The sequence below is a fragment of the Salvelinus namaycush genome, chromosome 35 (assembly GCF_016432855.1).
Source record: "Salvelinus namaycush isolate Seneca chromosome 35, SaNama_1.0, whole genome shotgun sequence".
NCBI lineage: Eukaryota > Metazoa > Chordata > Actinopteri > Salmoniformes > Salmonidae > Salvelinus > Salvelinus namaycush.
Genome location: NC_052341.1, coordinates 19,940,302 through 19,960,949, shown reverse-complemented (window position 1 = coordinate 19,960,949; position 20,648 = coordinate 19,940,302). Strand labels below are relative to the sequence as shown.

General features: G+C 41.2%; 1 protein-coding gene across 4 annotated transcripts in view; it reads left to right on the top strand.

Moving 5' to 3' along the window:
* The window catches only part of arhgap17a (Rho GTPase activating protein 17a), a 46,895-nt gene that overhangs the window by 7,337 nt on the left and 18,910 nt on the right, over nucleotides 1-20,648 (top strand). For 2 of the 4 annotated variants that reach the window (XM_038974748.1, XM_038974745.1), the window contains exons 2-7: nucleotides 2,367-2,406; nucleotides 15,239-15,343; nucleotides 17,033-17,065; nucleotides 17,435-17,511; nucleotides 19,886-19,997; nucleotides 20,172-20,248. In XM_038974748.1, coding sequence (XP_038830676.1) covers nucleotides 2,367-2,406; nucleotides 15,239-15,343; nucleotides 17,033-17,065; nucleotides 17,435-17,511; nucleotides 19,886-19,997; nucleotides 20,172-20,248 — 444 coding nt within the window. The remainder of the gene's footprint in view (nucleotides 1-2,366; nucleotides 2,407-15,238; nucleotides 15,344-17,032; nucleotides 17,066-17,434; nucleotides 17,512-19,885; nucleotides 19,998-20,171; nucleotides 20,249-20,648) is intronic. The other 2 variants (XM_038974746.1, XM_038974747.1) reach the window with 1 other exon arrangement.

Genomic DNA, 20,648 nt, shown 5'->3' with positions numbered 1-20,648 from the left:
GGGCTTTGCTCGCAGCCCCTTTCTCTCGTTCTCCTTCCCTTTCTGCCTCCATCTTTCTCTCTTAGCCTCCATCTCTTTCGCCTCTTTTTTTCTCTCTCGCGCTCACTTACCATGCCTCTCTCTGGGTTGTAATTGGAAGCAGCTGTCCACCACTGTCACAAGGTTACTATAGTGCACAGAGCACAGTTTTTGGAGGAGAGGAGGGACTCCGTTGAGTTTAGGGCTCCAGTTACTGACTGACTGTCTGCTGTTTAACATCTGACCTGAGAACTTTTCGCTGTACATCAGCCTAAACCTGAGCAGTGTGACCTTAACAGTGAAACTGTACCAGGACCAGTTGGCAAGGGGAAACGTTACAAGCTACAAAACAGGTTACTTTACTTGTAGGAGGAATAGAAAGGCATGGGGGAGGGGGAGAGAGGGAATGGAGTCTTGTGTGAAAGCACCATTTTCAACATGTTGGTCACATGCAATATCACACCGTCTCTTTGCTGAGGTATGAAATGACAATCCTACTCATTACTCCACATGCTTAATCTAGCCTAGGTTATGTCAATTTTGTTTTGAGACAATTTCACTTCACCATTGGCTTTGAACGGGGCACCTGGCTCACGCCCGGGAAGCAGCCCGGTTCCTAAATGAATACAGCCTGGAATCGAACCAGGGTCTGTAGTAGAGGTCGACCGATTAATCGGCATGGCTGATTTAATTAGGGTTGATTTCAAGTTTTCATAACAATGGGTAATCAGCATTTTTGGATGCCGATTACATTGCACTCCACGAGGAACTGCGTGGCAGGCTGACCACCTGTTACGCGAGTGCAGCAAGGAGCCATGGTAAGTTGCTAGCTAGCATTAAACTTATCTTATAAAAAACAATCTAAACAATCACTAGTTAACTACACATGGTTGATATTACTAGGTTAACTAGCTTGTCCTGCGTTGCATATAATCAATGCGGTGCCTGTTAATTTATCATCGAATCACAGCCTACTTCGCCAAACTGGTGATGATTTAACAAAAGCGCAATCGTTGCACGAATGTACCTAACCATAAACATCAATGCCTTTCTTAAAATCAACACACAGAAGTAGATTTTTTTAAACCTGCATATTTAGTTAAAATAAATTCATGGTAGCAGGCAATATTAACTAGGGAAATTGTGTCACTTCTCTTGCGTTCATTGCACGCAGAGCCAGGGTATATGCAACAGCTTGGGCCGCATGGCTTGTTGCGAACTAATTTGCCAGAATTTTACATAATTATGACATAACATTGAAGGTTGTGCAATGTAACAGCAATATTTAGACTTAGGGTTGCCACCCGTTAGATAAAATATGGAACGGTTCCGTGTTTCACTGAAAGAATAAACATTTTGTTTTCGAAATGATATTTTCCGGATTTGACTATTAATGACCAAAGGCTCATATTTCTGTGTGTTATAGTATAATTAAATCTATTATTTGATAGAGCAGTCTGACTGAGCAGTGGTAGGCAGCAGCAGGCTCGTAAGCATTCATTCAAACTTTACTGCGTTTGCCAGCAATGCTTAGCAATGCTTGAGGCACAGCGCTGTTTATGACTTCAAGCCTATCAACTCCCGAGGTTAGGCTGGCAATACTATAGTGCCTATTAGAACATCCAATAGTCAAAGGTATATGAAATACAAATGGTATAGAGCGAAATAGTCCTATAATAACTACAACCTAAAACTTCTTACCTGGGAATATTGAAGACTCATGTTAAAAGGAACCACCAGCTTTCATATGTTCTCATGTTCTGAGCAAGGGTTACTACATGATTCCATCTGTTATTTCATAGTTTTGATGTCTTCACGATTATTCTACAATGTAGAAATTAGTAAAAATTAAGAAAAACCCTTGAATGAGTGGGTGTGTCAACTTTTGACTGGTACTGTATATAATATCTGTTCTTTATCTGTGGAATAAAGACAGATACAAATATTTCTGTGAAAGGCTAATATCAGCTGACAATATCGGTCAACCTATTTATCGGTCGGGCTCTAACCCCCACCATGTAAACCAATAGTGCTCAGGCTTTCATGTGGTTTTCTATACTGGGTGCCAGTCTGCTTCAACCAACTCCCTGTTGTCTCACCAAGGCAACAATGTACCGTAGTTATGTTGTATAATACATTTCAAACAGTGTGGTTGGTACACAGGCTAGTGCAGTGGTTCACATGAAGAGATGCCTGCCCATAATACCTGACCCTGTTCTTCTGCACTGTGTGGAATCTAGTCTGTCTGGAAAGGTCTCATTGTATTGACAGTGTTTGCACATACAAAGTGTCTCTAATCAGTAGCTGTCAAACCTAATCTATCTCCTGTTGTATTTTCTCATCCACAGAGCAGAGAAAACAGAAGTCCTCAGCGATGACCTTCTACAGGTAAATAAATTATTACCTAGGCTACATTTTTGCATTTACTCTACCAACTCTCCCATTACGTGCTGTACAGTAAGTCAATGGAACTGCGGACTCAGCATATGTGAATACAAGAGGCTCTTAGCTTAGTTACAGATTAGAGGTCGACCGATTAATCGGAATGGCCGATTAATTAGGGCCGATTTCAAGTTTTCATAACAATCAGAAATCGGTAATTTTAGACGCCGATTTTGTATATATATATATATTTTTTTTTTACACCTTTATTTAACTAGGCAAGTCAGTTAAGAACACATTCTTATTTTCAATGACGGCCTAGGAACTGTGGGTTAACTGCCTTGTTCAGGGGCAGAACGACAGATTTTTACCATGTCAGCTCAGGGATTCAGTCTTGCAACCTTACGGTTAACTAGTCCAACGCTCTAACCACCTGCCTCACGAGGAGCCTGCCTGTTACGCGAATGCAGTAAGAAGCCAAGGTAAGTTGCTAGCTAGCATTAAACTTATCTTATAAAAAGCAATCAATCAATCATAATCACTAGTTATAACTACACATGGTTGATGATATTACTAGTTTATCTAGCGTGTCCTGCGTTGCATATAATCGATGCAGTGCGCATTCGCGAAAAAGGACTGTCGTTGCTCCAACGTGCACCTAACCATAAACATCAATGCCTTTCTTAAAATCAATACACAGAAGTATATATTTTTAAACCTGCATATTTAGCTAAAAGAAATCCAGGTTAGCAGGCAATATTAACCAGGTGAAATTGTCACTTCTCTTGCGTTCATTGCACGCAGAGTCAGGGTATATGCAACAGTTTGGGCCGCCTGGCTCATTGCGAACTAATTTGCCAGAATTTTACGTAATTATGACATAACATTGAAGGTTGTGCAATGTAACAGGAATATTTAGACTTATGGATGCCACCCGTTAGATAAAATACGGAACGGTTGTATTTCACTGAAAGAATAAACGTCTTGTTTGACATGATAGTTTCCGGATTCAAACATATTAATGACCTAAGGCTCGTATTTCTGTGTGTTATTATGTTGTAATTAAATCTATGATTTGATAGAGCAGTCTGACTGAGCGATGGTAGGCACCAGCAGGCTCGTAAGCATTCATTCAAACAGCACTTTCATGCGTTTTGCCTGCAGCTCTTCGCAAAGCTTCAAGCATTGCGCTGTTTATGACTTCAAGCCTATCAACTCCCGAGATTAGGCTGGTGTAACCAATGTAAAATGGCTAGCTAGTTAGCGGGGTGCGTGCTAATAGCGTTTCAAACGTCACTCGCTCTGAGACTTGGAGTAGTTGTTCCCCTTGCTCTGCATGGGTAACGCTGCTTCGAGGGTGGCTGTTGTCGATGTGTTCCTGGTTCGAGCCCAGGTAGCGGCGAGGAGAGGGATGGAAGCTATACTGTTACACTGGCAATACTAAAGTGCCTATAAGAACATCCAATAGTCAAAGGTATATGACATACAAATCGTATAGAGAGAAATAGTCCTATAATTCCTAGAATAACTACAACCTAAAACTTCTTACCTGGGAATATTGAAGACTCATGTTAAAAGGAACCACCAGCTTTCATATGTTCTCATGTTCTGAGCAAGGAATTTAAACGTTAGTTTTCTTACATGGCACATATTGCACTTTTACTTTCTTCTCCAACACTTTGTTTTTGCATTATTTAAACCAAATTGAACATGTCTCATTATTTATTTGAGGCTAAATTGATTTTATTGATGTATTATATTAAGTTAAAATAAGTGTTCATTCAGTATTGTTGTAATTGTCATTATTACAAATACATTTTAAAAGATTGTCCGATTTAATTGGTATTGGTTCTTTTTTTGGTCTTCCAATAATCTGTATCGGTATCGGCGTTGAAAAATCATAATCGGTCGCCCTCTATTACAGATGTCATTCTTCCTCATGTTGGTAACAAAACAAGGAAATCTGACAATCTTTGGTACTAGTCGTGCCAAAGTAATGACAATGTGTGTGTATATTCTATTCAGTTCAATTTAGTTTGATGCTCTGGGTCTCCTCCGGTGCTGTTCGTAGTCTGGTTCCCATGGAAATTCCCATTGAGTCTAGAGACAGCAGGTGGAGTCCCTCAGAATTCCTGTTGCTCAGTGAAGACATTCCATACGCACAACACTTTATTTCTGTCATTCCGGAATGTTATTGTTCTTTTGGTTTTCTCCACCCCATTTAAAGTCAGAGAGGGCGTGCGTGTACAGAAACAACACTATTGAAAAGAGACATCCTCCTGCTGTTGCTTCAAGCCTACTTCTCTTTCAGTCACGTTAGATAAATAGCATGCGTTTGACTGGAGAGAAGTATACTGGAATGAAACAGTCATGGGACCCAAACACACAGCATTTGAGTGACAACTAGCATGACAGTGTTCTATTTAGAAGCAGTATGAGGCGTTGTCATGGAAGGAGTAAGTGTCTGTCCAACAGCAGTTATGAATAGCTGCTACTGAGGTGGGAACACTTTATAGTATCTGACAGTCGACTCTGTTTTCCCTCCAAGGCGTTTTGTGTGCGACCTTCCTTTAACAACCTTCCATGGCCCACTGTGACTCAGACTCCTCTGTATTCCACATGTCACATCTCTCACGCTACCTTGTCAGTCTGAGAACACACTGTAGGATCTTTCTCGTGTCCCTAGAAGCACTGGAGTGTCTGGTGCTTGATCACCACTCATCGGTTTTCTGCTTCAGCCAACTCCTCTCTGCCGTGTTTGTCATTCCATATGTGTATGCTCTGGGTTAGTGGGTTTGGCATCCATGTTTGCTCTGGTTTTGCCCGCTGTAAATGTATGGCATGCATGAGATGACATGAGTAGGCTAAAGAGTGGTCAACAGCACAAACAGATGAGACGTCTAGTAGAGCTGGATGTGTAGAATTGCAGGATATGCGCTTTAAAACTAAACTTTTCTCTGCATCCCATGACAAAATGTATAATATATAGAACTGCAGGAAAAAGCTTTAAACCTTCAAAATGTTCTCTCTGCCAACGAGGGGTGTGAACAGTTGGTCATGAACTGTGCTTGTGCCCATAGAAATAGACAGGGGGGGTGTTCCCCAATGCAGGAGGGGGGGGGGTGTTCCCCAATGCTGGGAGTGGAGCCGGAGTGATAAAGTTTGGGAACCCCTGGTTTAGGCTACTGCTGTTTTTGTTTGGACACAGACAAGCTCTCACACCCTTCTTTGGCTAACCGTGTTGTGCGCTGTGCTTGTCTGGACGTGTTCTCATCAGTCCTGGCACACACACTCCTCAGTCACATTACAGTGGAGATTCCCAGCTCAGTGGATGCGTCATAGACCTAACTAGGCTCTGAGCTGATCACAGTTAGTACAACAACTTCTGTCTGTCTCTTTCACATCCTTCTGGTTTGTTTAGTCAGTGATTCCGCTGCAGTCATTTAGCTGTGGCGCTACGCCACCGCATAAAAATATGGAACATGTAAAAATAGGCGCACTTTAAAGATGCTAGGACAGTCCACATTTGCAAACAAAATGAGTAATGAATAGAAAAGTCAGACAACCCATAGTAGAATAGTTTATCTATTTACCTAGTCTGCTTGTTGTTGTACCTTCAGAAAGTAATATATAATATAATATAATACATAAATAAAATCTATTTAGTCTCAAATAAATAATGAAACATGTTCAATTTGTTTTAAATAATGCAAATACTGTGTTGGAGAAGAAAGTAAAAGTGCAATATGTGCCATGTAAAAAAGCTGATGTTTAAAACTTCTTTGGGATAGGGGGCGGTATTTTGACGTCTGGATGAATAGAGTATAATTGGTAGATTTGGATAGAAAACACGCTAAAGTTTCTATAACTGTTAAAATAATGTCTGAGTATAACAGAACTGAAATGGCCCGAGGACAAACCCCCCCCCAAAACCAAATTCATCCTACCACTGATTTCAATGGCTGGCACTTTTATAAAAGGGCGAAATTGTGCCCGATTGCAGTTCCTAGGGCTTCCACTAGATGTCAACAGTCTTTAGAAAGAGTTGGTTTTTGGGGAAATGAGCTAGAAATTGTAGTTTTTCTAGGTGGCTCCCATTTTGGCTGTAGTGTTTCCAAGCGCGTGAATGAGAGCGTGTTCTTTGGTATTTTTCTCCGATAAAGACAATAACAATTCTCCATCTTAAATTTTATAGTTTATTTGCGTATTAGGGTACCATAGGTTTGATTATAAACGTTGATTACGTTGATTAAGTTTATTGGTAACATTTGGGATTCATTTTGGATGCATTTTGAAGGAGGGAAAACGAGTGGATTATTGACTGAAGCGCGCCAGCTAAACTGAGTTTTTATGGATATAAAGGAGTTTATCGAACAAAAGGACCATTTGTAATGTAACTGGTACCTTTTGGAGTGCCAACAAGATCTTCAAAGGTAAGGCATATATTATATCGCTATTTCTGACTTTCGTGTCGCAACTCCCTGGTTGAAAATGATATGTTATGCATTTGTGTGCTGGGCGCTGTACTCAGATAATCACATGGTTTTCTTTCGCTGTAAAGCCTTTTTGAAATCTTACACGGCGGCTGGATTAACAACAAGTTAAGCTTTATTTTGATGTATTGCACTTGGGATTTCATGAAAGTTTAATATTTATAGTAATTTAATTTGAATTTGGCGCTCTGCAATTTCACCGGATGTTGGCCAGGTGGGACGGTAGCGTCCCACTGATCCGCAATAAGTTAAGTTCCTTGCTCAGAACATATGAAAGCTGGTGGTTCAATATTCCCAGTTAAGAAGTTTTAGGTTGTAGTTATTATAGGAATTATGACGCGTTGACTATTTCTCTCTATACCACTTGTATTTCATATACCTTTGACAATTGGATGTTCTTATAGGCACTTTAGTATTGCCAGCCTAATCTCAGGAGTTGATAGGCATGAAGTCAAAAACAGTGCTGTGCCTCAAGTATTGCTAAGAGCTGCTGGCAAACACAGTAAAGTTTGAATGAATGCTTACGACCCTGCTGCTGCCTACCACCGCTCAGTCAGACTGCTCTATCAAATATCAAATCATAGACTTAATTATATAATAAACACACACATACGAGCCTTTGGTCATTAATATGGTCAAATCCGGAACTATCATTTTGAAAACAAAACATTTATTCTTTCAGTGAAATACGGAACCATTCTGTATTTTATCTAACGGATGGCATCCTTAATTCTAAATATTGCTGTTACATTGCACAACCTTCAATGTTATGTCATAATTATGTAAAATTCTGGCAAATTAGTTCGCAACGAGCCAGGCGGCCCAAACTGTTACATATACCCTGACTCTGCTTGCACTGAAAGCAAGAGAAGTGACACAATTTCCCTAGTTAATATTGCCTGCTAACATGAATTTATTTTAACTAAATATGCAGATTTAAAAATATATAGTTCTGTGTACTGATTTTAAGGCATTGATGTTTATGGTTAGGTACATTTGTGCAAAGATGTAGCTTTTTTCGGCAATGAGCTTTTGTAAAATCGTCACCCGTTTGAAGTTGAAGTAGGCTGTGATTCGATGATAAATTAACAGGCACCGCATTGATTATATGCAACGCAGGACAAGCTAGTTAACTACACATGGTTGATGATATTACTAGGTTAACTAGTGATTATGTGAAGATTGATTGTTTTTTTAATAAGTTTAATGCTAGCTAGCAACTTACCTTGGCTCCTTGCATCCACAAGTTCCTTTTGACCCTGCACTCGCGTGGCAGGCTCACTCATGTAACAGGTGGTCAGCCTGCCACGCAGTTTCCTCGTGGATTGCAATGTAATCGGCGTCCAAAAAGGCTGATTACCCGATTGTTATCAAAACTTGAAATCGGCCCTAATTAAATCGGCCATACCGATTTAAACCGGTCGACCTCTAACAGCTACCTCAATTACTTCGTACTCACCGGTATATAGCCATGTTATTTTTACTAGGTTTTGTTATTCACTGTGTATTTATTGCTCATGTCACTATTTATATTTATCAAATATTTATTATTCTTTAATTCTGCGTTGTTGGAAACAGACCCGAAAGTAAGCATTTCACTGTTAGTGTACACCTGTTTATGAAGAATGTGACACATAACATTTGATTTGTTTTTTGTTAAGAGACTTGGGTAAGGGGTTCTTCAGGTCCACTTTCCCAGGGCCAGACCAGGCCTTAGAGTGTCTGCCTTCCTTTACCCACGGGCCCAGGGCTATTAATAGTCACCATAGTGAAGGTCAGACAGATTAGATTAATTTAAAGGGAGAGGAGAAAACACTGCCTGAGCTTAATAGTTGATCAATACCCTCAGCATGGCGCTTAAGCACAGCACACAGAAGGGCAGCTGACTGTTACAGTTGCCATGGACAACACTGATACTACTGTAGGATTATCCGAGTCACTGAGGGAGTTCTATTAACCTGAGCCGTGGTGTACCGGTCTATGGCCCGTGACGTGAACGGGCAAACGCGGTGAGGGAGGAGTGCCCTTCTTAAATAGAACAGTAATCTGCACTGCTCAGTCATGTTGTCAACAAGGCAGCATTGGGCATTGTCCAGAAACATAAAACATATATTTTCCATAAAATATACACTTCATGACCAAAGGTATGTGGACACCTGCTCTTCGAACATCTCATTCCAAATTCAGGGGCATTAATTTGAAGTTAGTCCCCCCTTGCTGCTATAACAGCGTCTACTCTCCTGGGAAGGCTTTCCACTAGATGTTGGGACTTGCTTCCATTCAGCCACAAGAGCATTAGTGAGGTCGGGCACTGATGTTGGGCGATTAGGCCTGGCTCGCAGTCAGCGTTTCAATTCATCACAAAGGTGTTCGATGGGGTTGAGGTCAGGGTTCTGTGAGGCCAGTCAAGTTCTCGCTTTGTGCACGGGGGTATTGTCATGCTGATACAGGAAAGGGCTTTCCCCAAACTGTTGCCACAAAGTTGGAAGCACAGAATTGTCTAGAATGTCATTGTATAATGTAGCGTTAAGATTTCCCTTCACTGGAACTAAGGGGCCTAGCCTAAACCATGAAAAACAGCCCCAGACCATTATTCCTCCTCCACCAAACTTTACAAATGGCACTATACATTGAGGCAGGTAGCATTCTCGTGGCATCCGCCAAACACACATTCATCCGTCGGACTGCCAGATGGTGAAGCATGATTCATCACTCCAGAGAACGCATTTCGACTGCTCCAGAATCCAATGGTGGTAAGCTATACACCACTCCAGCCGATGCTTGGCATTGCGCATGGTGATCTTAGGCTTGTTCTGCGTCCCGACAAACAGTTATTGTGCTGACGTTGCTTACAGAGGCAGTTTGGAACTCGATAGTGAGTGTTGCAACAGATCAGACGATTTTTACACACTACGCGCTTCAGAACTTGGGGGTCCCTTTCTGTGAGCTTGTGTGGCCTAACACTTTGTGGCGGAGCCGTTGTTGTTCCTAGACGTTTCCCCTTCACAATAACAGCATTTACAGTTGACCGGGGCAGGTCTAGCAGGGCAGAAATTTGACCAACTGACTTGTTGGAAAGGTGGCATCCTATGACGGTGTCACGTTGAAAGTCACTGAGCTCTTCAGCAAGGTCATTCTACTGCCAATGTTTGTCTAGGGAGATGGCATGGCAGTGTGCTCGATTTTATACACCTGTCAGCAACAGGTGTGGCTGACCTAGCCGAATCCACTAATTGGAAGGGGTCTCCACATACTTTTGTGTATATATAGTGTATATGTTAGACAATTCTAACTAGTTTTCATTTGGAAGGCAGATAAAGCATCAAAAGCAATCACTTTTGCATGTGAAAACATAGAATCCCACTCCTATGCCACATGCTTAATCTCGGGGCTCCAGAGTGGCGCAGCGGTCTAAGCCACTGCATCTCAGTGCTAGAGGCTTCACTACAGACTAGTGGTCGACTGATTTATGATTTTTCAACGCCGATACCGATTTATTAGAGGACCAAAAAGAGCCGATGCCGATCAATTGGCCAAATTTGTATTTATATATAATGACAATTACAACAATACTGAATGACGTGCCATGTAAAAAAGCTAACGTTTAAGTTCCTTGCTCAGAACGTATGAAAGCTGGTGGTTCAATATTCCCAGTTCTTCAATATTCCCAGTTAAGAAGTTTTAGGTTGTAGATATTATAGGAATTATGACACGTCGACTATTTCTCTCTATACCACTTGTATTTCATATACCTTTGACAATTGGATGTTCTAATAGGCATTTTAGTATTGCCAGCCTAATCTCAGGAGTTGATAGGCATGAAGTCATACAGCGCTGTGCCTCAAGCATTGCTAAGGGCTGCTGGCAAACACAGTAAAGTTTGAATGAATGCTTACGAGCCTGCTTCTGCCTACCACCGCTCAGTCAGACTGCTCTATCAAATATCAAATCATAGACTTAATTATAATATAATAAACACAGAAATAGTAGCCTTTGGTCATTAATATGGTCAAATCCGGAAACTATCATTTCGGGAAAAAACTTTTATTCTTTCAGTGAAATACGGAACCGTATTTATGTGTTCTACAATGTTGAAAATATTAAAAAATAAAGAAAAACCCTTGAATGAGTAGGTGTGTCCAAACTTTTGACTGGTACTATATATTTAATTGTTTGAAACCTGAACATTTTAATAGATATTATGAAGCAGGTCTTACCTTGCTTCAAAGTAGCATATTAGATCAACTCTCTTCATACATTTCTAATGGATATTTTCATCTCTGTCACATGAAACCACTTGCATGTGCAGTGCCCTTTTTGCCAACTCTGTTGTCCCGCAAATTGCGTTATGGAACAAACATTCACGCGTGGCTTATTGCCTTGTGTGCATTGCTGCACTTATAATGTGAAGAAATAATAGGTTATCAACATTTTAAGCTAAACATTCTGATCTGTTGCACAGACTCTTTGCTTATAAACGTTTTTCTTATATGTAACCTAGGCCTACTGGTTGTATGATTTGGGATCTATCGTTCCACAACTGTCCCAGAGTCTGGTTTGGAATAGGCTATTTCTTTCTCGACACGCTGACCAATAGAATAGCCTAAACTTTTCTACTATAGTAGATTGGCATAGGCTTGTGATTTTGCTGTTTGTTACTCATCTTGTTGGCTGAGGAAAAGTACATTTGGACAGTTATTCTTACATGTTCAAAGTGCACATCAGAATTCAGTAAGAAGGACGACACATCGTTACATCATCGACTTCCATGTTCTGTTAATATGAATTGCCATATTTGAACTGTTATTTCTGTCATGAGCACCGTGGGTGGACACCCTAATCAGGTTACGCATATGGGTCCGGTAAATTTCTAAAACGTCTGTAAAATTCAAATGTTGCCTGTCAAATATCCAGCGCCACATTTTCCTAATGGAAACCCTGGGTGCAGTGCAATATTAAGGTGTTCCAATTGTTTTGTACACTCAGTGTATGTAATTTTATTGTCAGAGTCAAATCTTTAACATTTGCCTAGGAACTCACTTGGAGAAGTCCACAGGACTTAAAAGGAATGAATTCAACAACTAGGTCTGTCACTAACAAATACAGTCATGGTTGGTAACTCTACAATTCACTCGATAATGCAAGGCAGGATCCCACAGAAATATGCAAATTAGGCTTTACACCATGCGGTGTTAAAACACTAACACTACGGGTGTTAATTTCTTACACTGAGAAAGTGTGACAGCGTCAGCACCAAGCAGTGTTAAATTAACACTGGAATGTGTGGGTCCCTATAGACACTGGAACAGTTTTAATTTTAACCCTCAGTGTTGATTCAACACTGGAACATTTGCTGTGTGTGGGAAGTCTTTGTCTCTGTGTCTAATTTAGGGGGGGGGGGGGGGGTTGTCTCTGCGTGTAAGAATATGGTGGAAAAGGGAAACACAGTGGCACCCCTAGCTCCATGTAATCAAAACACACACACATTCCCAGGATCTCCCACTCTAGTAAGAGGAATCTCCCTTTCCTGTGCCAGGTACTAGCAGGGCCCAGTTTGAACACATGACTCTCCCCCTTAAGCCATGGGCTTGTGGTAGAGGCAGGAGACGCCCTCCACACAGTTTCTGTCATAACAGCTGTTTTGGGAATGCTAGGGGCCTCATTGAGTCAGGAAAGATGTGTGAGAGAGGTGGAAAGAGTCTCTGCACACCTCTATCTCCTCTTCCAGCCAGTGGAATTCCAGAGTTCTGTGTTTAGAACACAATTGCCATGGTTTCTGTTTATCTGTTCTGACACTGTCTGTCCCCTGGCTGTTCCGTCTCTGCCCTGTTCCCAAGGCATTGTTCTGTCCCCCCCCCCCACCCCACCTTTTTAAAAACAGACACACCCCATGTTCCATACTGCGCATGTTCTGTACCTAAGATGGTACAACCGACACTAGTTTTGAACTGACAATAAATGGCATAACAATGCTCAAAAGAAGCGTTGGAAATACCATACAGTTTCAGCATTTACAGTGCAGTCGGAACGTATTCAGACCCCTTGACTTTTTCCACATTTTGTTACGTTACAGCCTTATTCTAAAATGAATTAAATCATTTTTTCCCTCCACAATCTACACCCAATACCACATGACAGAGCAAAAACAGCTTTTTAGAAATGTTTGCAAATGTATAAAAAATAAAATACAACTATTCAGACCCTTTACTCAGTATTTTGTTGGAGCACCTTTGGCAGTGATTACAGCCTTGAGTCTTCTTGGGTATGATGCTACAAGCTTGGCACACCTGTATTTGGTGAGTTTCTCCCTTCTCTGCAGTTCCTCAAGTTCTGTCAGGTTGGATGGGGCACGTCTCTGCACAACTATTTTCAGGTCTTTCCAGGGATGTTTGATCGGGTTCAAGTCCGGGTTCTGGCTGGGCCACTCAGGGACACTCCTGCGTTGTCTTGGCTGTGTGCTTAGGGTTGTCCTGTTGGAAGGTGAACCTCTGCCTCAGTCTGAGGTGCTGAGCGCTCTGGATCAGGTTTTCATCAAGGATCTCTCTGTACTTTGCTCCGTTCATCTTTCCCTTGATCCTGACTAGTCTCCCAGTCCCTGCCACTGAAAAACATCTCCACATTATGATGCTGCCACCACCATGCTTCACCGTAGGGATGGTGCCAGGTTTCCTCCAGATGTGACACTTGGCATTCAGGCCAAAGCGTTTTAATCTTGGTTTCATCAGACCAGAGGATCCTGTTTCTCATGGTCTTAGAGTCCTTTAGGTGCCTTTTGGCAAACTCCAAGCGGGCTGTCATGAGCCTTTTACTGAGGAGTGGCTTCCATCTGGCCACTTTACCATAAAGGCCCGATTAGTGGAGTGCTGCAGAGATGCTTGTCCTTCTGGAAGGTTCTCCCATCTCCACAGAGGAGCTCTGTCAGAATGACCATTGGGTTCTTGGTCACTTCCCTGACCAAGGCCCCTCCCCCGATTGAGCAGTTTGGCTGGCGGCCAGCTCTAGGAAGAGTATTGGTGGTTCCAAACTTCTTCCGTTGAAGAATGATGGAGGCCACTGTGTTGGACTTTCAATGCTGCAGAACATTTTTGGTACCCTTCTGCAGATCTGTCTCGGAGCTCTACGGACAATTCCTTCGACTTCATGGCTTGGTTTTTGCTCTGACATGCGCTGTCAACTGTGGGACCTTTTTATATAGACAGGTGTGTGCCTTTCCAAATCATGTCCAATCAATTGAATTTACCACAGGTGGACTCCAATCAAGTTGTTGTAGAAACATCTCAAGGATGATCAGTGGAAACAGGATGCACCGGAGCTCAATTTCGAGTCTCATAGCGAATGGTTACATATGTAAATAAGGTATTTCTGTTTTCTTAACTTTTATACATTTGCACATATTTCTTAACCTGTTTTTGCTTTGTCATTATGGGGTATTGTGGGTTGATTGACAAACATTTTTTACATTTGTTTTTATCCATTTTAGAGCAAGGCTGTAATGTAACAAAATGTGGAAAAAGTCAAGGGGTCTGAATACTTTCCGAATGCACTGTATATCAGCTCTTCATTTAGGAGATCGACAAGGCTGGCTGTCTTTTATGGCCTAGTATGAAGTTTTTTTCTACCCTGTCTTCAGAGTGCCTTGAAATCACAACTTCCAAGGGGAGAGCATTAATCTGCCCTTTCACTCTCCAAACAGCAGTCACAGCCCAGCTACGGTCTCCATGGAGACGCTTCGGATGAGTCATCCGTTTCATAGAGAACATTCCTGTGTTGCCCCGCTGGGAGCGGCCGGTATCAATCATGCCTGACCTTTGACATCCAGCCCCGGCCACTAATCAAAACAGGCCATGTATCTGAATGGACTTCAATGAGACAGCAGTCAACAGGCAGGAATGAGGGCGATTAGAGGAATATAGTGACCTGTGGAAAGACGTCAACACCATTCATTCTACAGACAGTTATCAGAGGACCGAAAGGGCTGCGAAAGATGGCTCAGTGCAGTTATAAACTGCAGGCATAACCTTTCAACTCATTGTCCCTAACCCCAGGAACTTTTGTCTGCATTACAAAGTTCCTCCACCAACGTTCTTTTTTAAAATAAACAACGAGTTGAGTTAACTTTGCCTGTGACATCAGTGCGGAACATATGGAATTCATAACTTTTTTACACAATGAACAACAAAACGATGCATTTACAGGGGTTTACTTATTCAACACACTGCCTGTATGAAACTAGTTCCCCATGTCTATAGGCTGTAGTTGCTTTACCACTGAGTTGTATGCTACTTCACAGTAAAGGTCTGTCTGTATGTAAGTGGTCATGTGTGTTTCTCTCTTCTCGTGCACAGATTGAGCGGCGCATGGAGATGGTGCGCGTGGTGTCCCACAATACACACAAGAGGATGGTCACGTGTCTGCAGGGCCACATTGGCACCGACGCAGAGAAGAGACATGTAAGTACACATATTATTAACATTATTCCTGGCCAAATTGTCTGAATTACTAGATCAAATATTAACATATATTTATGATTTACAGTACCAGTCAAAAGTTGACACACCTACTCATTCAAGGATTTTTCTTTTTTTTAATAGTGAAGACATCAAAACTATGAAATACACAATGAATCATTTAGTAACCAAAAAAATTGTTAAATATATTTTATATTCTTCAAAGTAGCCACCCTTTGCCTTGATGGCAGCTTTGCACACTCTTGGCATTCTCTCAACCAGCTTCACCTGGAATGCTTTTCCAACGGTCTTGAAGAAGTTCCCACATATGCTGAGCACTTGTTGGCTGCTTTTCCTCCACTCTGCGGTTCAACACATCCCAAACCATCTCAATTGGGTTGAGGTCGGGTCATTGTGGAGGCCAGGTCATCTGATGCAGCATTCCATCACTCTCCTTCTTGGTCAAATAGCCCTTACACAGCCTGGAGATGTGTTGGGTCATTGTCCTGTTGAAAAACAAATGGTAGTCCCACTATGCGCAAACCAGATGGGATGGCGTATCGCTGCAAAATGCTGTGGTAGCCATGCCGGTTAAGTGTGCCTTGAATTCTAAATAAATCACCCACAGTGTCACCAGAAAAGCACCATCACACCTCCATGCTTCACGATGGGAACCACACATGCAGAGATCATCCGTTCACCTACTCTGCGTCTCACAAAGACACAGCGTTTGGAACCAATATCTCAAGATTTCCACTGGTCTAATGTCCATTGCTCGTGTTTCTTGGCCCAAGCAAGTCTGTTCTTCTTATTGGTGTCCTTTAGTAATGGTTTCTTTGCAGCAATTCGACCATGAAGGCCTGATTCACGCAGTCTCCTCTGAATACTTGATGTTGAGATGTGTCTGTTACTTGAACTCTGAAGCATTTATTTGGGCTGCAATTTCTGAGGCTGGTGACTCTAATGAACTTATCCTCTGCAGCAGAGGTAACTCTGGGTTTTCCTTTGCTGTGGATGTCCTCATGAGAGACAGTTTCATCATAGTGCTTATTGGTTATTGTGACTGCACCTGAAGAAACTTTCTGGATTGACTGACCTTCATGTCTTTAAGTAATGATGGACTGTCATTTCTATTTGCTTATTTGAGTTGTTCTTTCCATAATGTGGACTTGGTCTTTTACCAAATAGGTCTGTCTTCTGTATACCACCCCTACCTTGTCAGAACACAACTGATTGGCTCAAACACATTAAGAAGGAAAGAAATTCCACAAATTAACTATTAACAAGGCACACCTGTTAATTGAAATTCATTCCAGGTGACTATCTCATGAAGCTGGTTGAGAGAATGCCAAGAGTGTGCAAAGATGTCATCAAGGCAAAGGGTGGCTACTTTGAAGAAGATAAAATATATTTTGATTTGTTGAACTCTTTTTGGGTTACTACATGATTCCATGTGTTATTTCATATTTTCGATGTCTTCACTATTATTCTACAATGTACAAATAAAGAAAAGCCCTTTAATGAGTAGGTGTGTCCAAACTTTTGACTGGTACTGTATATCCCACTGAATCTTCACTTATCCCGATTAACACTAGATTATCCCACCCCCTTGAAAATAATGTTCTATACCAGCAATTTGTTTGTTTTTGTTTACTTCTCATGATCCAACATGTACAATTGTGTCAATGCCAGTCCGTACCACGCCTTTACACAGGAAATGGTCAGGTAAAAACACACATTTTACTTTTCTCATAGCTACATTTCCAGCTCTGCTCATCTCTCCTTCCATGCTTTTCATTCCAGCTTTGAGAATAGAAAGGAATGAAAAGGCATCATACTGTATCTAGTTTTTACAGTATGTCAAAGTACTGTAGCTATTAACACAGCAATAACAGTAACATCCTCATTCTTTATACTATTCTTTATTGTCCATCTTCATGACAGTGGAAATTGACTTTCCACTGATAAACCCTAAAGAACTAAGCATAAACATTTTGTTGACATATTAGAATGAGTAAATTGTTGGTGCCTCAGTTGGTATCTAATAAATATATACATCTCTCTCTTCCCTCTTTCTCTACACACACCTCACAGAAAAAGCTTCCTCTGACGGCGCTGTCTCAAGCCATGGTGGACGGCGGCAGTCAGCTGGGAGAGGAGTCTCTGATTGGGTGAGTGAGAGTGATTGACAGGTTAGACAACCAACCATCTGTCTGACACTGGTTATATGGAACAGATGAACCTTAGAGAGGGGAAAGGGGGATACCTAGTCAGTTGTAGAACTGAATGCCTTCAACTGAAATGTGTCTTCCGCATTTAACCCAACCCCTCTGAATCAGAGAGGTGGGGGGCTGCCTTAAATCCACATCCACATCTTTGGCACCCAGGGAACAGTGGGTTAACTGCCTTGCTCAGGGGGATGGAGAATGTGGGGCTATGTTTTCAGAGCTAACAAACTGGCCTTATTATTATTGTCGACTGTATTTTCAGTCATTTTTTTGTTTTCGTGGAGGATCATCAAGTGCTTAGTGTGGTTGTGTGTATCCACATAATGAGGATGTGTGCCAGACAGTTCCTCCATGTAACAACACTAGCTACACCGTTGCCTTGTTCGCATGGTAAGACAGTGACAGAAATGGACAGGCACTCAAACAAGAGGATCTAGAAACTGTGACTGGAAGCTACCCATCGATTTTACTGTTACTAACAAGGTGTCCATCTGACCTTTTATGAGAGTAAAGTACATGTTGGATAAAACATTTCTAGACAGGCCTGATTGAAACTGAACATTTTTGTCGTTAACTTTCCAAATGTCATCAAAACAAAATACGCTAGACAAGGTGGGATCTTTTTGTGTAGGTAAAATTAATTATGTGAGATGTCAGTTGAAATGCTTTTATGCATAAATATTTCTATGAGAACTATCATATCGAAGTAAACTTGGAGTCACGCGATGACATGTTGTGTGGTCCTCCCTAGAGGTCGACCGATTATGATTTTTCAACGCCAATACTGATTATTGGAGGACCAAAAAAAGACGATACCGATTAATCGTCCGTTTTTTAAATTAAAATATTTTTTTATTTATAACAATATTTGTAATAATGACAATTACAACAATACAGAATGAACAATGAACACTTTTTTATTTTAACTTAATATAATACATAAATAAAATCAATTTAGTCTCATAAATAATGAAACATGTTCAATTTGGTTTAAATAATGCAAAAACACAATGTGCAATATGTGCCATGTAAAAAAAGCTAACGTTTAAGTTCCTTGCTCAGAACATGAGAACATATGAAAGCTGGTGGTTCCTTTTAACATGAGTCTTCAAAATTGTGTGTTGATTTTAAGAAAGGCATTGATGTTTATGGTTAGGTACATTGGTGCAACGATTGTGCTTTTTTCGCAAATGCGCTTTTGTTAAATCATCACCCGTTTGGCGAAGTAGGCTGTGATTCGATGATAAATTAACAGGCACCGCATTGATTATATGCAACGCAGGACAAGCTAGATAAACTAGTAATAGCATCAACCATGTGTAGTTAACTAGTGATTATGTTAAGATTGATTTTTTTATAAGTTTAATGCTAGCTAGCAACTTACCTTGGCTCCTTGCTGCACTCGCATAACAGGTGGTCAGCCTGCCACTCAGTCTCCACATGGATTGCAATGTAATCGGCGTCCAAAAATGCAGATTACCCATTGTTATAAGCCCTAATTAATCGGTCGACCTCTAGTCCTCCCACTATGACTTGGGAAAGCGTGCCGTTTATTAGGCTACAGATTAAATACATGACGATGAACTTCACAGGGTGGTGAAAGTGCAAGGTGATGAGCTTGATTATCCTTTCCAATAAATATTGAGTGTCTTATTCTGGTAACATGATCATCGATGCTTGGCTGCCGTTTGACAAATAAAAATTATCTTGCTCTTATGTCCCTAATAATCTCATCTAGTAGGCTATACCCGCACTGTATCTGTGAGCTGTTGGCTAGAGCACACGTGCCAATACCAGAGTGGGCACACTCGCTATATAACACCTATTTTTTTGGTGAGAGAACCATTAGTAGAGTTGAAAATGCGATGGAAACCCATCTAACTTGTATTTTTTATTTGGTACATGGGAATTTAACCACAAAAGGTATTTTTGTGCAGTATGTCATCACACACAGCCTTTTATCCACAACAAGTCCATTTTATGAAAACACATCTCTGATGGGAAATTGCCCATATTGTTTTTATGCAGATTTTAGAATGAAAAGCTGTCGCCAATTGGATGGAAAACTAGCTACTGTCTGCTTTTAGGAGGTCAATCTCTCATTTGACACATTTGTGCATGATGTACAGTATGTGTGGATGAAGAATAATGAATTTGAAAGGTGGTGCCAAAGAAGACTAGTGACGAATGCGACATGTCCCTCTCTGCTGTTATCAGTCATTATTTATATTATTTGAAAGAAAGTAATTAACTGCTGATCCGGTGGCTCTTCCTGTGGCGTCTGAATGACCTGTGTGTATGGGTCTCCTCCTGACAGAAAGATGATGGAGGTGTGTGGGGAGGCAGAGAACAGGCTGGCGTCAGAGCTGCTGCAGCACGAGGTCCAGATAGAGAAGGATGTCCTAGACCCACTCAACCAGCTAGCAGAGGTGAGAAGGAGATATCTAGCTAGTGCCTTATTTCATCCAAACCGGTCTCAAGAGTATCCAATATATATAAGTACATTCTTACTCCAACACAGCATCAAAGAATCATTGCGGCAATATGTATTTGGAAAAGTACCATAAATTCTTAATATGCATGTGATCTGTCCATATTCTCAGGTGGACATTCCCAACATCCTGAAACAGAGGAAGCAGCTAGCCAGGCTAGTCCTGGACTACGATTCTGCCAGAGCGAGGTGAGCCTATCTACAGTTGAAGTCGGAAGTTTACATACACCTTAGCCAAATACATTTAAACTCAGTTTTTCACAATTTCCGACATTTAATCCTAGTAAAAGAATCCCTGTCTTAGGTCAGTTAAGATCACCACTTTATTTTAAGAATACGAAATGTCAGACCAATAGTAGAGAATGATTTGTTACAGCTTTTATTTCTTTCATCACATTCCCAGTGGGTCAGAAGTTTACATACACTCAATTAGTATTTGGTAGCATTGCCTTTACATTGTTTAACTTGGGTCAAACGTTTCGGGTAGCCTTCCACAAGCTTCCCACAATGAGTTGGGTGAATTTTGGCCCATTCCTCCTGACAGAGCTGGTGTAACTGAGTCAGGTTTGTAGGCCTCCTTGCTCGCACA